At 38.5% G+C, this 19,028-nt stretch overlaps 1 protein-coding gene across 6 annotated transcripts in view; it reads left to right on the plus strand.

Annotated features, from left to right (window-relative positions):
- The window catches only part of DACH2 (dachshund family transcription factor 2), a 282,827-nt gene that overhangs the window by 127,091 nt on the left and 136,708 nt on the right, over window positions 1-19,028 (plus strand). For all 6 annotated transcript variants that reach the window (XM_061359675.1, XM_061359678.1, XM_061359674.1 and 3 more), the window contains exon 2: window positions 12,372-12,487. In XM_061359675.1, the coding sequence (XP_061215659.1) occupies window positions 12,372-12,487 (116 nt within the window). The remainder of the gene's footprint in view (window positions 1-12,371; window positions 12,488-19,028) is intronic.

Here is a 19,028-nt window from a genome sequence, read left to right on the forward strand (position 1 = left end):
GTCTATTTGCTTTTGTATGTTTATAGTTAGATTAAGGCTCTCTGATGTTCTTGCACTAAACCTGTATCCTTTGCTTGTTAGCTGAAGGCCAGCTGCCCGTGTCCAGCAGAGCGATCCCTTGTGTGCCAGCCGCTGTGGGTCAGGGCAGGGACAGGGCCATCACCTTTCCACAGAGGCGCCGCCATCTTTGTCCATTGCCTCAGCGGTGCCCTGTGGTGGAACCGGCTGGGACCGGCTGTGTCCGGCCATTCACCACAGAGCCACCCCTGCAGCCGCTGGTGCTGTCAGAACCTGGGCACCTAAGCCGAGTGCACAGTGAAAGGCCTCAGAACCATTACATTTTTATTTACTGCCTCAGATGCTGAGATGTTCAGTCTGTAACTCCAGGTATGTGGAGAAAATGTCTGTTGAGTGTGCTTTTCAGAATAGAGGGAAAAGGCAAGAAGATACCCTGTGGCTCAAGAAAGAAGCTTGGCAATACCAGAAGTAAAGGTTGATTTTTTTTTTTTTTTTTGTTCATTGCTTGTTTAATAGTGGAAAAAAAACCCCTGTATGATTGATTATGGGAAAAAATTAAGAACGCAGTGGCTAATCCATCACTTAAGGCCTTAAAAATGAAAACTAGATGGCTTTCCCAAAGCTGTGCTGTTGCCTTGAAAGTGTGAGCCTGAATCAGGGTTATGCACCCACTAAGGAGCATTGTTTTTTTTAGCTCACAGGAGAGAGGAGTCCTTTTAAGTGTCTGAAAAAGAGAATCATGGCTAACATTTAGGTGGAAGATCTGAGACTGGGGTTACCCTGGTGTTGATGTTTAATGCCACAGAGCTCTGTGCCAAAGCATCACCTGAAGGCATGTCCAGGAGCAAGAGGAGAAGGCAGGCACTGACAGTGTCCCCACAAGTACACACCTTAGCAGGAATTGCTCTTCAGCTGTGTGCAAGTACTTACTGTATTTGGTAACTTCTTGGAGTCCTTGCTAGATGCTCTTTTTTCTGGAAGCTGTCATAAATGTAACCTTGAACTGAGGGAATGGCAAGTAGTGTGCTCAGATACAGGAAGGACATCAGTCTCCAGTGTCATGTCGGTTCTGGGATCATCCTGATGGGCAATTTCCCCTTGTGCCTTGGGAGTTTTACTGATTGGTAGGGCTGAGGTAAGCAGGGCTCTTTAAGCGGGCTCAGTATACAGCCCTGCTCATATTAGCATCTTCTTATGACAGGAAGATTTTAGAAACAAATTTAATGTGAATTTTGAAAATTTTGCTTGTCCTCCTTTTGTATTTTCAGGATCCTAAAGGCTTGTGTTTTCTTAAGAATCATTCCGTTCTCCTTTTGTACATTCGCAGTAGAAACAATAGCCTTGTCTATCTCTCTAGCTAGCAAGGTAAATACAGTTACAATCTAGAAAGGTAAAGGTGAAGTAGTGTAGCTACTTACACCACCTGTTTAATTTCACACTGACCCAAGACCTCCAGCTAGCTAAAGGGTATTTTCTGTGTTGAGGGGTTAACCCTCAAGATGTTTGCTTCTGGATATAATCACCTTATCATAGAGGCTCCTTTTGATAGCTGAGAACAGTTATTCCTTTCAACATGGATATAGGTGCACAGGGTGATAGAGAGGACTGCCTCTATGTTCTTTCATTTATTACTCTTTGAAAGATGAATTTCTGTTTTCTAACTTTGGAGAGTCTTTGCAAAATTGTAAAAACACAATCTTGTAATGCAGAGGTTAAAAACACTTAAAGCAAGAGTAGCTTCCCATTGTATCAAAGTTGAATTGCTATGGCAATGTCATACTACCACACTACAACATACCTCTGTTACGGAATTCTCTCACATGGGCTGTCTTATACTCGGTGCTGTAAATAAGTCTTGCTATTAAGTTTGTGTCCATAGATAATAGGCCTAAACAGTCATATTTTTTACAAGTTATCTTACTGAGATACAGCTCAGTGGATAACAGCAGTATTTCAAAAACCTTTTTTTGTAATAATGTTCCCCTAGATTGGCATTGAATTCAGATACAGGTCAAAAGTAAAACATGGAAGGATTTCATATAATTCAGACACATATGACATATCATTATTATTTGTAATAAATGGTGATTCCCTGTATCCCTGGTATTTGTGCAAATATTTGTAGAAGTATGTATGTGGAAACTGTAAAATAGTGCTTGAAAAAATTGGTGCTAAGTTAACTCAGATGAAAGCAGATTTACAGCTTTTCAGTGTAATGGTGTATCTTCACACTAGGTTGGACGACACTCTGCAGTATATGTGATGTTCAGCTACGTTAATGAAACTGAGTTTTCTTTTGTCCTTTCTCATTCATTTTTCAGTTCAAGACTATTCTTTGTCTTGGGGAAAATCCCAAAGATTTTATACAGATCATTTTGTCATTAAAGTATCTGCTTCATAGGTGAGATTGGGACTGTTCATTGTCACCTCACACATTCTTTTTCCTAAGAGACCGTCCATATATTCAGCCCCACAGTCCTGGTTTGGAGACCCATGTCTTCAAGGAGTGAAGGCTGGTCTGAGTGATACCTTCCAACTCAGAGCTGAGCCTGCTGACAGCCCAGAATTGAGCTGTCAGTTGAGGAAGGGAGCCCATCAGGCTCTGAACAGATGTGCAGTGAATCGTGGCAGGTAATAGAGACCTGTGGTCACATCCAGTTGTCATTATGCTGGATTGAGGCTTACTGAAAGAGAGTTACTGGTGCTTTCTGTGGCTCTTTGAGGAAGGCAAGCCATTAAGGGCTTGCCCATGTAAAATCTTTATTCTCTTTATGTCTTTGCCAGCATCAGCTGTAGGCTGTTGGGAATCGAGCTGTGTTTGTTCCTGTGCTGACCCCAGTGCCTGCCTTGTCATCTATTTACACCAGTGCTGAGCTTTCACATACAGGTGGAATAATCCCACAAACATTTTCAGTAGCTTTCTTCTACATATTTTAGGAAAATAAAAGTAGTAAGAATGGAAATTGCATAATAATGCTGGCTGTAATCTTCAGTGATTCACAGCTTTCATGGGGTTCAGAATCCCAAGTAGAACTGAGTAGCTGAGCTGAGGTTTGTAAGGCTTATTATATAGTTGGCAGTATCTCTGGTGCTTTCACATTTGGTTTAACTGGACATCTTGGGTGAGTGTTGTTTTGACAACAAATCTGAAATTTAAATTTGTGGTTCTGGGTATGTAGTTAGTGGCATGATTCCAACACCAACAGGCCCCTTCCTGCTAGGTTTAATCTAGGTAGAGTGGGTAACAACAGTAGTTAAGACACAACAGCAGGAATTTTGTTCCACTGGGTATGATCTCAGGTTGCCAAATGAACTATATTTTATATGTGCCACTGTATCTTTAGTACTACACTTAGTAATTTAATATAGTTATATAAATTAGCATGTGTGTATACGTACACGTGCTGTGGTCACACTTTCATAACTGATACACCCTTAAATTGAGCTGGTGCAGTGTGTTACATTGACAGGACTTTCATCTTGTCTGCAGCTGTGAATCACCACAATTCTGAAATTTGGTGATTTATTCCCCTTTCTCCTGTCACAAGTGTTATTTGACAGGAAAAAATTAACAGCAGGAATGTTGAGGTATTTCTGTATCTGCAGGCACAGTCATAAGTAATTCAGAAAGAGTTATTTAAAGTTTTAAATCTCAGTGAACCAAAAATCCTTTTTTTTTCTGTTTGAAACTTAATTTGAAATGCCTGACTTCAGAAATACACAGATAAACTTTCTCAAGTAAGAACCAATCACTTGTTCTCTATTGCAGTGAGGAATTTAGGTAATTTTTCTGACTGCAGACCCAAACTCAAGTTTTAAATAAATAAACCAATCAGTCCTGTAGACCTTGGTGGGACTAAATCTATAGGGTGTGTTTAGGAAAGGAAGAGTTATACAAAGAATATTGTCTGGTATGGGCTCTTTCACAATCTTAGGTTATTTATATGGTACTTTAGCAGGGCTTTTTAATATATCTGTATAAGAAATTTGTTGAAAGCTCCTTTAAATTTTATATTATCCTTTTACACAGTTAAAAGTAATTCTAAAGTTGTAGTTTTGTTTTTTTTCTATGAGGTAGTACATAGTAGACTGCACTGAAGATACATGAAGACAGTGATTTTTTTTTTTTTAATTAATACCGTTGATTTCATACTTCTCATACTGCTTCAGTGTTTTTCCAAATAGCTTTTTGAGGATGCTTCAGTGAATCAGACCCACATTTATTTTTTTTCTTTAATAAAATAAAAGTCTTGAATTCTGTAGTATCTGAAGACTTCCTTATATAATAGTCAGAGAAATGTCCACCGTGTCTCAGTAGCTGGACGAAGAGGCACAGATAACACTCAGTGGTAACTCCCAATCCCAGTTGCTAGAAGGAAAAATCTACTTTTGCTCATAATGGTTAGTGCTTGTTCTTTTTTTTTTTTTTTTTTTTTTTTGAGAAGCTTTTAAATTTATATATTGACTAATTTGTGAATCTTAACTTTCAGTTGTGAAAGTCTGGGGAAACAAACCCACCACCACTCTCTTCAGTTTCTTCTGGCCTTTCTAGAGAAGGAAATTTTCGAAATGTGATTCTTAGAAATGTAAAGATTACAAAAATAAAAGCCAAATAAAAATGTGCAGAAATGAAACTTTTAAAACATTAGATTTTTATATATTTTTAGGATTCCAGGGTCATGATTTGTGAACATCTGGGATCAGAAGTGCGAGATAAAGCTAAGGAAGTATAAAATAGTTTTACAGTTATACTTTGTCAGAGTAGTCAACCCTTATTTAAAATTGTCTGTTCTGTAACTTTTCTTGCTTGAACAAAATAAAAATCTAAGGAATCTTTATCAAAAACATGTCAATATTGTTATCAGTAACTGGAGATACATTTGGTCTCTGTTGTGGAAAATGTGGAAACTAAGAATTTGTTGCAGGCTAAAAAAGGGAGAATCAAGCACAGTGCATTGCATCTCCTCTCCCCAGGGAGGTGGCTTCCTCTGGCTTGCACTCCAGGGGTGTACAAGATGCAGTCCGCATCTTAGAAAATCAATACACAGGTGTAATCTGAAGAGTAATAGAAGAGAGGATTTCTTTGCAACCCAGCAGGTCAGGCTGCCTGAGGAAAGGGACATGGCTTGCCTGGCTCCCTTGCTTGTTATCCAGGAGAGTCAGCTTGCTGCTGTTTGGTGTTTCACCTTCACACTGCATGTATGTCTGCCAAGTGTTGTACCATATATGTAAGTGTTATATACAACAGCAGGGTTGTCTGTAATCCAGTGCATTTTGTAGAACATTATATATGTAGAAATTTTAGGAAGAGCTGCCTCTTTTTTTATTGAAGTGTCACATGACTTTCTTTTCAGCAAACTAGAAAAATATGGTCCGGATGAAAATGCAAATTTGGAAATAAACGTACTGCAAACCATGCTGAGACAATGGTTACTGTTAGTTCAGATCGAACTGGAAGCGTGTCCTTAGTAGGGGGACTACTTTCAGTTTGGTTCAGAGACTTAAATAATTACTCAGTTGATGAGAAAGAGTAATAAAGTGCTTATTAAACTTAAAGGCAGTTCCAAGGTGTTGGGGGTTTCACACCAGAGAATCGTGTTAGGATGCAAAATGATCTTGACAAAATTAAAAGCTTTTCGTAATAGGATTCAGTTTGATAAGGACATACATGGTGCAAGAAAACACTGAAGAAAAGTCAGGTTACACTATTTCTACCTGTAATCTGGGGATAAGATAATAATACTATTTGTAGCACATGTTCAGGGAGTCTGAAGATCATGGATATAAGCACTAAATTTTTAAGTCCCATCTGTATGTATGAAAAGTTCACAAAGGAAGAAATGAGAAGATTCTGTTTTGGAGTGTCAGAGCTTTTCTCTATAATTTCCTTTTGTCTGCTGAAATGAGGAAGAAGGGTGCTTAGCCTGAGGAAGATGAGCTGAGGCTCTCCTCATGCTGGTGTGGGCACTGTTTCATGAATCTCCATAGGGACCAGGTTCTAGTTATCAGCTCAAACAACTTCATGTATGATTAATGTTAATTGTCCGTTTTGCATGGCTGACTTTTTTCCTCCTGCTGAATTGGCTCTTGTTGCCTTTGATGTGGCTGGTGATCCAATGTCCTGCAATGGTTAGACAAGTGATCAGTTTGCCAGCGCTGAGAGGAGACAGAATCAGGTTGCTTTGAGGTCAGAGTTTGCTTCTCTTCTTAAACACTGAAAGGTCAAGTAGAGTTTAACTACCATTGGCATCTTTGAAATGTTGTAATAAATGCCAAAGCAAGAAGATTATTTTAAATCCATGCTATAACTAAAAATCTTAGGGTAATAGGAGATAATTTTAATCATAATTTATCAGGATGTTACAAGTATTGGTAAAGGCTTCAAAGAGTATTTCTCACAATCTCTAGGAGGTATTTAATGATCTTTCAGGAGAGCAAAATTTTAATGTGTGGTTCCTGTTCCAGTTTCAGGAAGGCAACTAAGCTTGTAGTTTTCTGCATTGGTTGGTTTGGGTGGGGTTTTTTTGTTTGGTTGGGTTTTTTCTTTATTACTTTTGAGTATTTGCACCAGTTACTGCCACTTTTCTCAGGGCAGTTTGCAAAGCATGTTATATAGTACTTCTACGTTTGTCTTTTAAGCCTAGTAAAATATGTCGGTAGTGAAGAAATCTGTGATACATTTGAGAGCTTCCTAAATCACAAGTCTAGCATATTTTTATCCTAAATAGCTCAAGCGTTGTGGAATCAATAATTAATTTATTTAACTGGGCATCTTTTGGAAAAATAAAATCAGCAGTCCTTGCTGGGCTGCCTCCTGCCAATACATAATAGTTGATGACAAAAATGAAAAGTGTAGAAATAAAATTCAAATCTGAACGATCAAAGTATCGGGTACCTCATCTATCACAACTTGGAATAAACATATCGCAGAATGTGTCATATCTCATTGACACTGCAAAACATAATGCTTTCCCTTGTTATGTAGCTAACTGCCAAGTCTACAAAGTTTATAGACTGCTGAGATAATGTGCTGGTGGTAATCCACTTCAGTTGCAGAAATATGAAGTACTGTTGAAATATATTTCTACTTGGTTTATTCTTTGCTCTCTGGAGGATAGGATACTATTTCAGTTCCTCTAAAGAAGCCGAGAGAATGAAAAGCAAAACAACGTGATAAATTATGCTAAATGGTGGACTAGACCCCAGACGAAATCATGCTTCTGTGGTACAGTATTCCTCCATTTATCTTACAAATGTTACATCTAATGTTAATTTTGTAGAGGGAAAGCATTCAAAGATTCATCTGATCCTTTTAATAATAGTTTTAGTGTTACAGTGTTATTTGTCAACCTCATACCATCATATCTTACTTTCTTAGTTTTGACAGACCATTCATACAGAAAATATTTTGGGCTACTAATACATAACATTTTATTTTGCAAAACACAAATAACATAGTAATTAAACTCCAAAACTTAACAAATAATTGCCAGCAAGCAATTACCATTCAATTAAAGAGTAATTACATGGTTATTTGTGCCCTGTAAAATAAAGCATTACTGAAATCAGTAACGCAATCAATATTTTAGCAGAAACAGGATGCTGCAGTGATGGACCTTTCAACCTGTGCTGATTAAATTGTCATCCAAATAACAGTTTCCTAGTTAAATCACCACATGTTTATTTATCTTGATTAATATGCAAATTCACTTCTGATTCTGGAAAACCTCCTATACTTAAAAGCACAAAACTAGAGTGCTGTCATACATCAACAGTGATGTGCTGTATGTTCCACTGATTAATTACATTTCACAGTGTTGATGAATTTGTGGATTTTATGAAATATAGTTGTAATGAGCATAAAATAGCGTTACAAAAGATGGAGCTGATCAATAATCTGAACAAAATCACAGAACCTGCCTTATTCTGTTTTCTGATTCAAATTAAAAATCCTTGGGATGTCTAGGGAATATATAAAACTTTGAGAGGAAAAATAATAAAATTAGCTCTCAACAGGAGTGGAAAATAAAGGAAAAACAGACATTAATGAATGATTTCTCAATTTAATATATAAACTTTAACTGTCAAATATACTGCTTAAAATGTAATCTAGTCTCTGACAATTCTAACTGCAAACAAAATACAAAAATGAATAACTTTCAGGTTAATACATTTTTCTCTTTCAAAGTTAGTGGAGGTGTGGGGGTGGGGAGGTCAAGCAGAATCACTGTGTAACTATAGTGCAAACACTGGTAAAACCCAAAAGCCTCCAGTCGTCTTTGCTTTCAAGTAATTTGTGACCCAAGGGCTTTTTGGCTTTGGTTTTATTTTTGAGAGATAGGAGCAGGATTTTAGTCAGTGCAGACTTTGAGCTGGCACGTTTATTTGCACTTACTTAGTGAAAAGAATAAGATTACTAAATCTTTTAATGAGAATCTGTATTGTACTTCGGGTTTCGTCTCTGTGGTCTTCCCTTGGGACAGTAACTCATGTACTTTAAAATGAAAACTAGCAGTTTCTAGCTGAATTTAGAATTGAGTCATTTTCCATTCACAAAGACCTATTGATGGCAAATACAAAATTTATGTCAAGATTTTAGAATCTCAAAGAAACACATTTAAAATTGTTTGAAGCTGGTTGTTCCTGTTTATGCTTCCTTTGTTATCAATGAGGAAGAGTTTTCTCACTGGTTAAATGTAACTTTTCTGAATGAGATAAAGGAAAAGGTGAAGAAGAAAATACAGTAAAAGAGTAGGGTGACAAAAGAGTAAGAGAAATAATATTAAATAAGGTTAATATTTATATGCTAATGCTATTAACATTTATATGCTAATACTTACCTAATCACAAATGATGTCTTACTCTCCCCAAATGACAATTCTACTTGCCTTAAGATTTCTGCTCAAGAAATGTATTAGCAATTTCCTCTGTATTGTGAAGGCTGGGTACATTTTAATTAGTAGATGTGAAATTTGTTGAAATTCTGTACTTCATAAACCAATAAGAAATGTGCTGCCAACTGGGAGTGTTAAGATAGACCACTGAGATGTCACTGCTTGATGATGCCAGCCAGCCCTGGCCCTGACAGTAGCAGGTTCACAACATAAAGAAAATCCCATAAGAATTTGGAACCTACTACTGGTTTTGTTTCCTTTGCATAGAACGTATTAAAAATAAGATTTAGAGCAGATATTTGCTTCCTGTCTCTGGAATTTATGGTTTCATGTTTAAACAAAAATGCCAGAGAATTTGTTTCTGACCAAAACGGCACTGGGAGTGTTTGGAATTAGACATGTTACCAAGGTGCCCTCTGTGAGCTCTTGTGTCCTCCCAAGCAAAAGGTCATGGTAGATGTGCTCTATGGTTCTCTCCGGGCCATGTAGCTGGAAGTGTGAGGTATGTGCTACAGCCTCATCTGCAGCGATCGGGGCGATACCTGGTTCTTCACTCCTGTTCTGTGGTCCAGAGCCACATGTATAGCATTAAAGGTACTCACATATAAACTACAGAACACAGTGTTAAAGACCCAGAAGATTCCTTTGCAGGTGTTGGATGAATGACAGTCAGTCAGCTGTAAGTAGCATCCAGCCTTGAGTTTTTCATTCAAAAGCTGATTTTAAATTAGAAACAAAGGGCTTTGATTTTATTTGAGCAGGTTCAGATGGGAACAATTCCGTTCAAGTTGTTATGGCTACAGCTGTGTAAGAAAGACCAGAATCTGGCTCCTAGTTGTTACTGCTACATAGTAATACTTGTTAAAAAAGCCTGAAGTAGCTTAGTAGTCTTCTTTCTTATTTCTTTCTTCAAAGTCTATCAAACTTTCCGAAATTACCGACATCCCAAAGACACCAGAACCCAGAGAGGTTTTTCCAGGCAAGCTTGCCTTACTTGTATGAGGAGGTAGGATATAAATACAGTCAGTGGGACTCTAAAAGGGGGCTGATTAATTTTTGGTGCAAACTTTTCTTTCTTCCTCTTCTAAAACTCACTTTTTTTACCTTTTTTTACCTGGCATTACTTCAGTGCATAACTGCAGATTGGAGAGCTTCACTTATGCTTGTAGTATATGCTGTGGGAAGCACCTTAACATCTGATCCAGTAAATCTGTGGGCTGTGAGAGTTGTCTACACAAAGTCAACAGAGCCATCAACGTAAACTTTTGTTTGTGCAGAAACTGCATAAGCAGGAGTTGAAATCCTGTTGTCTCCCCTTCTTTTCCTCTGAAACCCCAAATCATAAATAAAATGTCTTCATAAAATCTTTTAAAACTGCTCATTGAATTTTTAAAATGTTTTTCTTAGATTAATATCAACATATGGAGTTTTATGTAAAAGGTTTGTTAGTATTTGAGTTTGGGAAGAGAATGTTTTGTAGTTTCGTTGATTGAGCTCTTCTGCTGGAGAAAGCCACTAATTTGGGCTGTTGTATAACTTTCTTTAGAGCCAGTAAGTGCCAGCTAAGCACTTCCACGTGCATGTGCATAAGTAGGGGCTTCTGTATATCAAAGCAGCAACAATCCTTTTTTTGTTTAGAAACTCCACATGCCAGCTTAATACTGTCTGTTAGACAATATTCCTGTGCAGTGGATGATTTCAGCAGGTGATTTTAATAGAGAATGCATGTGTGTGTCTTAACTTCCTGTGAAAGTCAAATAGTCTTATTTTAGGTTTACTTTTTATAGCCTAGTGAGTCTGGGTTCTTGCAGTAAGCTTTACTACATAGCCATCATGGTATGATAAACAACTTAAAGCATAAAAAAGAAAAATAGGAAAAGTACTGAATAAAATGAAATAAAACGGACAAATCTGAAGGTAAAAAGAGGGGAAATAGTTTTATAGAGAAAATAATAAACCAAAAAAAGATTTTGTGTTAGTTTGATGTACAGTAAAACAAAATAGCACCAGCACACTGTGAAATATGAACAGGTTAATGGTACCTCTGTGTCGTGCTGCTGGAAGTTGTCTTCATTTAAATGCAGAGTTTGTCTTAGATTGATGGAGGACTCTGCCACTGTAAGTTGATAGAGTGAAGTTTAACTTAAATTTCTTTGTGAACTAGAAGTCATTTTGGAAATGCTTTCTATTTAAACCTCATTCATTGTAGCCGCTTAGTTGTTTTATACAATGTTTCTGTATATTTTATGAAAAGCTCTATTAGTCAACATAGTAAAACTTGGTTTGGCCGAAGAGAAGTAGCAATACTTTTCCAAACCAAGGAGGTTGCATTTTTATTTGCTGGCTTGTGGAACAGTCAATTCAATGGTGGGTTTTTTTTGTCTGTAAATCTCTGTATTATGATGGCAGCTGTGTAGGTTACATGTATGCACACTGACTTAAGGGGTAAATGTGGTAGTTGAAAACAGTATTTAAATGAAACTGGTCTGTAAACATACCTTTATCATTTTGGGTTAAAAAATCCAATCATAATTCTTAAGTTGGTCAAGGGACAGTGAGATTTTTGACAGGTTGGGCTAACATTCCTGGGTTTGACCTATGCCTAGTGAGTAAAAGCACTAGCCAATAAGTAGTCAGTTTTGGAAAAGTTCTGAGCTAAATTATTGCTGCATCTTAAGAAGTAAGTCATTTCTGTGGTGCAGGTGTGTGACACAGACTTTGGAGCAGTTACTGGTGTGACCCCTTGCCACTCATCACATGAAAGGTCATGGAAACCCTGGATATTGGAGAAGCTTGACTACTGTATGGAGAGTAGAGGTACACATAGATGTGCATCCTCTGAAGCAGCCTGGTCAACCAGGCTGAGATGCCTGGTCAGCCTTGAGCGGTGTCGTGGCAGCTGAAAGCAGCATGGATGTGTTCCTTCAGCACAGGGACTGAGCAAAGAAATGGTGTTTCACCCAATCTGAACAGCTTTGGCACCCCCATAGTCATTGTGTTATTATTCTGCAACCGCTATAAACCATGGCTTGTGAACTGAGTAATGCATCTGGTTGCATTTTCAGTGCTTTACATGCGAATTACACATGCATGAGAATTTCTTGATCTCCATTTTACAAACATTCTTAATATTACTTAGTGAAGTAGTGGTACAACAGGGCTAAAATATTAATTGCTTTCTTTCTGGTCTTGTGATACAAATTGAAAAAGAATATCTTAGCTTTCTGATCACTTATGTGATATTGTGTTAACTATAGGTGCTGTTTGGCAGATTATTATTACTTCTTTTGAAACCTATACAATTCTTGTATGCTTAATCAACTTTTTTTCCTAGGCAAGAATGTCTCATATATATGTGTGTATCACTGATGGTTCATATATTTTGTACAAATCAATACCATGTGTAGTAAGCAAATATTTCAGAAAGAAAATGCCTTTTCATTTATCCTTTTTCATCAGCTCACGACCAGGAAGACCCCCCAAGCGTTCACTAGGAGTTGCGATACAAGAAAATGCACGTCTTCTGCCTCATGGAGTTCCAGGCCTCTTATCACCAGGACTTATCTCTCCGACAGGTAATAAAATCCATCAGATGATCAGCCTCATCTCTTCATACTGCACAGCAGTTAAAATAAACTAATATTGATCTAACTGCCTTGTCCTTCAGGGCTTTTTCAAGCTTTACCAGAGGTTACATTATTGGATTTTTTGAGTGTTCATGAAAACTCTGTTTTGTTGCTGCACTGACTGAAATCTAATGGATTTGTAATTTAGTTCTTTATTAATTGTGGTTTCCTTACAGGAAATTCCATTAAATGTGTTATTTTAGTAAAAGAAAAAAAAGGGAAAATGAACTATTGTCTCTGAGCCCTGCAGCATGCATTTCTTCCTTTCAAAGGCATGTGTGTTTTAGTTCTCATGGGATATGAACAGCGTGGCTAATGTGTATTGTATTGTAACATCATTAATAGATGCTGGGAAGATAGAGAAATGCTTGTACGAATTATAGAAGAAACACTCAAAAAGCAGATAAGTCCACATGGCCACAGTGGATTGTACTTTAATGATTTGCATTCAGTATTCTAATATGAAAAAGCTAGCATGAAAATATGTGAAATTATAAACAAGCCCTAAACATAATTCAATGCCTAGTATTCTATTTCAGTTCATTAATTTATTAATGGAGTTTAAATTAAATCTTGTGCTAATCTCATGAGTGTTTTAATTTTTTATTAATTGCTATGTGGTAAAAGGTAAGTTTATTTTGGTAATAAGGCTATATTAATAGATGATATTCATACAAGGAATTGTTTAACAGGTTTAGCAGTTTCAGGATTACTGTCAAAAGTCCAATGCAAATGCATTGTAACTCCCTAACAACCAAACATAGTGTTTAGTAGAATAGAAAGTCATAGAAAATCCTAAAGGAAAAGCAGAATTCAAAAAATAAGACTATAGTGACTTCTGTCTTAATCTTGCAGAACCTACTGCACTGCACGAGTCCCTCAGCTGGTCCTGGTGCTCAGGGGATTAACAGTGCTGAGGTCTCTAATTTTTCCTACAACTCTAAGTGTCAGGAGGGCTTCACAGTGATCCAGTAACCTTTATCCTGGTGGAAGTGGGAATGAACATTCTGAACAATAGTCATACTAACCTTAAAGTAGTTACAGTATGAAAGCATTTTGCTTGAGTCGGGAGCCACTACAGCCAGTTGAGCTAGTGCAACTTCATGCACTGTTCACGTATGTGGCAGGGGTCAAGAACTGTGGGTTCACTCTTCTGAACAATTTATAAATGAGAGTTTTTTAGTAGCTGTGTCATGTTCTCAACTCAGGTAGTTCATAGATTTGGTGGTGTTTGTGTTATGGTTAGGAACACACAAGAGCCACCTTGCATTGATAATCTCTTGTCATAAATCCAGAATATTCCATATTACTCTTCTACCCTGTGTTTGCAAATAGGACATTAAGTTAGACAGACTGACATATTCCTTTAAATTGAGAAATATTTTAGGATGCAGTGTGCTGGGTATGCGCAGTAAAATAGCATCATAGACACATTCTGTGTCTCACAGATATTTAGAGTATCACAGAATCTGAGTAAAAAAAAAAAAGTTGAATTTCTAGGCTGTTGTAGGTTGTTTGGAGTCTGAAGTGATGATTTAGATACATCCCACTTTATTTAACACGCAGATGGTTGCATCAGATTTGCCCTGGGGGGCTGTCTGTCAGCTGAGGCTCAGGGTGGCTGCCTTCCTGACCTTGGGAGCCGCCTGTGAAAACCTCTGCATGACCAAGTGCCAAAAGCCACAAACAATGAGCATCAGGCGGTTGAAAAGGAGTTTTGGGAGCAGCTTGTAGGCGAGAGAAAGTGCACATTTCCAGAGCACTGCAGAGTAGTTGAGGGTCCTGGACGAGACAGGTCCCTGCGGGTGAAGCAGCCTTGCCGCCAGCCCACGGCAGGGCAGCTCCACACTGACGGCCTCTGTAGTCTTGTCACTCAGGAGCCAGAGCTCCTGAAGTGTTTGAGTTGTTTTATCTTGCTCATAAAGAGAGAACAGTGTAAAAGTTGGAGGGATTGCTGAGTAAGGGAAGGTGCCAAAAGAGCCACTTGTAAACTCAATAGGGACTTAAGCTGATGTAAACTTGATGGAGCACCCAGGATGGGAAGTCTCCCTTAGCTTTATTTATACTTACTTGCACTTAATTACTGACTGCTTTGCTCTGATTGCCTTTAACACATTTGTGATTGGATTCATCCCTTTTGGCCAAACTAAGAACAATATGTGTTTTAATGCTTCTCACAGAACATAGTTTTTTTTTTTTCAGACTTCCAAGCTCATTTTAGTAAGACTCCATGTCAGCAGATGTAGCACGATTCATCCATCCATTGCATTATTTCATTTTTACCATCTCTTTAGTTTTCTGTCCAGTTAAAGTGAAGGAGTTGGTGTCCAAGGTTGCCTTTAGTCAGATGGAGAGTTCTTGAGAAGTTGCTGTTCTGGCTGCAGGGCTCACAGACCTGTCTGTAGATGGTATTACAGAGTGATGATTAGTAACTTCCTGCGGACTTGAGCGCGCCATCTGTGTTTCCACTCCTTGAAATGTGCTGTTATTTTCATCACCCATTTGGTTTGTGTCAGCTCAGTTTACATGGTCATTTTCACATAATAAACAGGTAGTTAAATTACTCATACTGCATTTCCCAGAGTAGAGAGTAATTTTTTTACCACTTGGCAAAATGGACTACAACTACTCTTACACATAAGCAATTTGTGAAGGAGCTGTAAGTGAAGCCTCAACTTCTTGAAATATTTGTAGATGCCTTCCACTTTTGGGGAGTGGAAACATTTGGGTTACAATGACATTAAAGCAGCAGGGTGGCTAAAACTGCTGTGATTGAGTAGGATGAGAGTGTGTCTGGGATGTATGACACTGGGAGGGGCTGTGTGAACAGGGCAATACCCATGCCCAAACTGCCTCCTTCAAGAGCTGATGTTTAAGTGCTGTCTGTTTTACCTTAGCTTAGGAGAAAATGTTTTCCTTCTTGTATTCATGTAGGAAATGTGGAAATCGGTGTGGTGCCCTTGCCTGCTGTGAGGGCAAAGGAAAAACCCTGTATGTCGCAGGGGGATGGTCATCAAAGGCTCAGTTCTTCAAACAGTGTAGTGTAATGAAGTGGCATTGACAAAATAAGGCTCTATCTCCTATGAATGTACAAGTCGTTTTTGTCAGTGTATCTTAAAAAAGACAGTCAGGACTTATTTATGAAATATATTCTCAAGGAAGTTTTAAGGTCTGAAGCAGTAGTTTTCTGTATGGAGAGAAGCTGAAATCCGTTATATGATTTAAGCCAGTAGTTCAGAAGGCTGTTGGTATGGAAGGAAGCTGAAAGAGGAGTTGGATCTTTTCATACTTATCTGTGCCTACTTCAGTCCTCCTACCTTTCATTTAGGTCACCCCCAAAGAGGTGACTATTTGGGTAGCTGCTCCATCTTCTTTTCAGGGTATTGGATAGAGTGGCTCATAAAGAAAATGATGATGCCACTAAGACTTTGTTGGATTGTGGCAGAAGAGCACAAACCTGCTTTCTGGGGCAGTTTTTCAAGTGGTGGGGCTGCACATGGGCTGGGAGTCCTGCAGCTGAAGCTGAAAGGTCTGGTGAGGCTGGGTGCGAGGAGGATGAACTCAAGCCTGTTTCAAACATACCTGTTGCAATTTGGTATTTCTGAGGTTTGCTGTTCAGAGCTGTGGGCAGCCTGGTAAGGCCTAGTAAGGTGTATGCTGGCAGGGTATGTGCAGTATAGGTCAGAAGATGTATTGCAGTGAGGATTTAGTACAGGAGGTGGGAGAAAGCCTAGCTGATGGGGAATTGTATGTTAGAAAATGAAAACAAAGCATTTTCAAATGAATACTGAACTTTGGTGGCCTTTGCTGGATGTGAGGAGGGAGGATTCACAATTTCAGAGGTTATAAAGGGATTCACCCCAGGCTGATGATTGTTTGGTAGGGAGAACTTGTTGGAATAAACTGTGTGCAGAGGCTGTGGCTGGTTCTGCCACGAGCAGGCAGGATGTCCGGGGCCCTCCCTGGTGTTAATAGTTCCTGATTAAACCTGCTGCCAGCGTCTATCATCAGGTCTCTGCTGTTTTCTTACATCAGTCTGCCTAGGTGACAGAAGCAAGCCACCTGCAGTTCCAAATGTGTAAGATAAACTGCTATTTTCATTATCAGACACATTAGTTTCACCTCCCTTGAAGTGATCTCTTTTTAATTTCATAGACAGTTAAAATAGACACTGTCTCATTAGCTGTTTATCTAGAGTTTTTGAGACCTGTTTGTACGGACGTAAAATGCTTCTTCAGCATACTTTTGTCTTGTTAATAGTTATGAGAAGCTGTTGTGAACTGAATAGTTTCATGTAATTAATATTTTAGTGAAATTCATATTTTAATAGATATACAGAGTCACATCATTGTGGGACTCAAATAAATAAATAGAGTAGCTCACAGGGGCGTAACTTCATGTGTTACTTCAATTCATCAGTGATAGCAGCAGCCACTTAGGCTTTCTACAAAAAAAGAGAGGATAAAATCATCTTCAGGCACTGCTGCAATCTTTAGGCACTTTAATTTGGCATGTCCTTGTTAGAGGAATGACTGAGATTAGAGGCTTTCAAAGTCTTTGATATCTAGTTGCTGTTGGTCAGAGTGGACACACAGCCAGCCAGCACAGCCCCGCTGATGCGCTGAGCTGCCTTTTGCAACTCCTTGCTGCAGCGACCCCACAGATTGTGTCCATATTTCCATCTGAAACTGATGCTTGTCCCAGTGCCCACCAGTCTTACCTGGCTGAGGGACTGTATGACATGCTTGGGGTGGGAAGAGCATGGCCATGGGAGCAGTAAGAACATACTCTGATGGAGGGGGTCTGGTGCTGGAGGCTAGGACTCCATGTGTAGCATTAGCTACTGGTACACTGGGATTGCCAAAGCCAGGCTCTGAAGGTTTGCCCTCTCTATTGTAAAACCTGCTTCCAAAAAAGAGCTGTTACTTGAAGAATAAGCATTCACTCAGAGTCACTTTACAGAGCACCCATTGACTGATTTCACCTCTTGGGGTGTTGGGGTTTGATGTAGGGCTGCTGTGGCTGGCAGCTGCTGGCAGGAGGCCTGGAGCCTCCGAGAGTAGGGAGCAGATGACTGTAGCGTTAAGAGAACCCTTTCCTTTCTTAGCTTTCTTAACTGAACATTTTTTTATGTTTACAAACTATTTCTGTGGCTCATTTCACTGTTTACGATTATCCTTTTTTTCCCCCCTGTTGTCATAGATGTCATTTTCAAGTTCCATTTATAATGGGAAACATATGCATGACTTTGTCATTGTTGGCATTACCTGGCTTAGTAGAAATTATTATTTTTAATCAAAGGCAAACATACTGATTAAGGATGCCACAACACTCCTCTGCCTATGGGGAACATTAACAGTTTATAAATTGTTCTTGGTGACAGTTCAGTAGTGAATTACTTTGATATATATGGCTAATAAATTAATATGATTAAGTTAATGAGTAGTACAAGTGTTGCCAAACTCCACTCGTTGGGCTTTTAATGCTGCTCCACATTTGCAGCTCTAGCTTCCCCCTGTGGTGAGAGGATCAGTGCTACCTACGCACTGTCATTGTGATAAATGGCATATCCCACAGTGCCTTGCACTCCATCTGGTGTGTCCCCAAAATGAGAAATATTTTATACAAATCACACACTCAGAAGCTCAAAGGACTGTAGAAAGATCTATTTTTTCAAACAATAATAAAAATGCATACATCTCTTTAGCAACTCTTCATTTTTACTGTCATAATGAATGCATATAGCTTTGGGAAATGAACACTCGTGTGAGTAACATAGTTAAGTTATCCACTACACAGTAAAGCTGACAAATAAGTTACATGCTCACTCTTACTTTATCATGAAATGTTCTTAGATAAAAAATTATGTTGGAACATCTATTTAACTGGATTTTAAAATTAAAGACCATGTATGCTGCATGATTGAGTACCACCCTATCTCATGCCAGCAAATTTCTGTGCTGAAGGGAGCATGATTTGGAGTGAATGAGGAATGCAGAATCATATCATTACTCTTTAAAATACAGCCATTCACTAGAGTTCTGATAGTCTAAAACCTATACTTGGTGACTATGAGTCACTCTGTTCCTCTCTTCCCCTTTCTATCTTTTAATGTTATCTTTCTTCAGGGAGCCATTTTTAGTGTCTGCTTTATCTGAGTGGGACATTGCATTTTTGACAAATGAATAGTTAAAGCTGTTGAGAATTTACTGAGTGGCTAACCTTATTGTAAATTTAATTTACACGTAGTGTCAGCTACTAATTATTGTGCAAGAAGTCTGAAACTCATAAATACAATTTCTTTTTTAAGATTTTTGTGCAGATTTAAAAAAAAACTGGATCCTACTGAGTTCGTACCCCTCTTGAGATGACAAAGTATGACCAATGTGGTCACAGGAGAGAATTAAGACTGTATTGACACTCGGGGTAGACCTGCACCAAATTTAGTTTGACTTGAAGATATAAGGGAACCATTTGAAAAAGTTGGGTG

The sequence above is a fragment of the Neopsephotus bourkii genome, unplaced genomic scaffold (assembly GCF_033783945.1).
Source record: "Neopsephotus bourkii isolate Nb327-2 ecotype Australia unplaced genomic scaffold, CSIRO-AGI_Nbou_v1 NB_991, whole genome shotgun sequence".
Lineage (NCBI taxonomy): Eukaryota > Metazoa > Chordata > Aves > Psittaciformes > Psittacidae > Neopsephotus > Neopsephotus bourkii.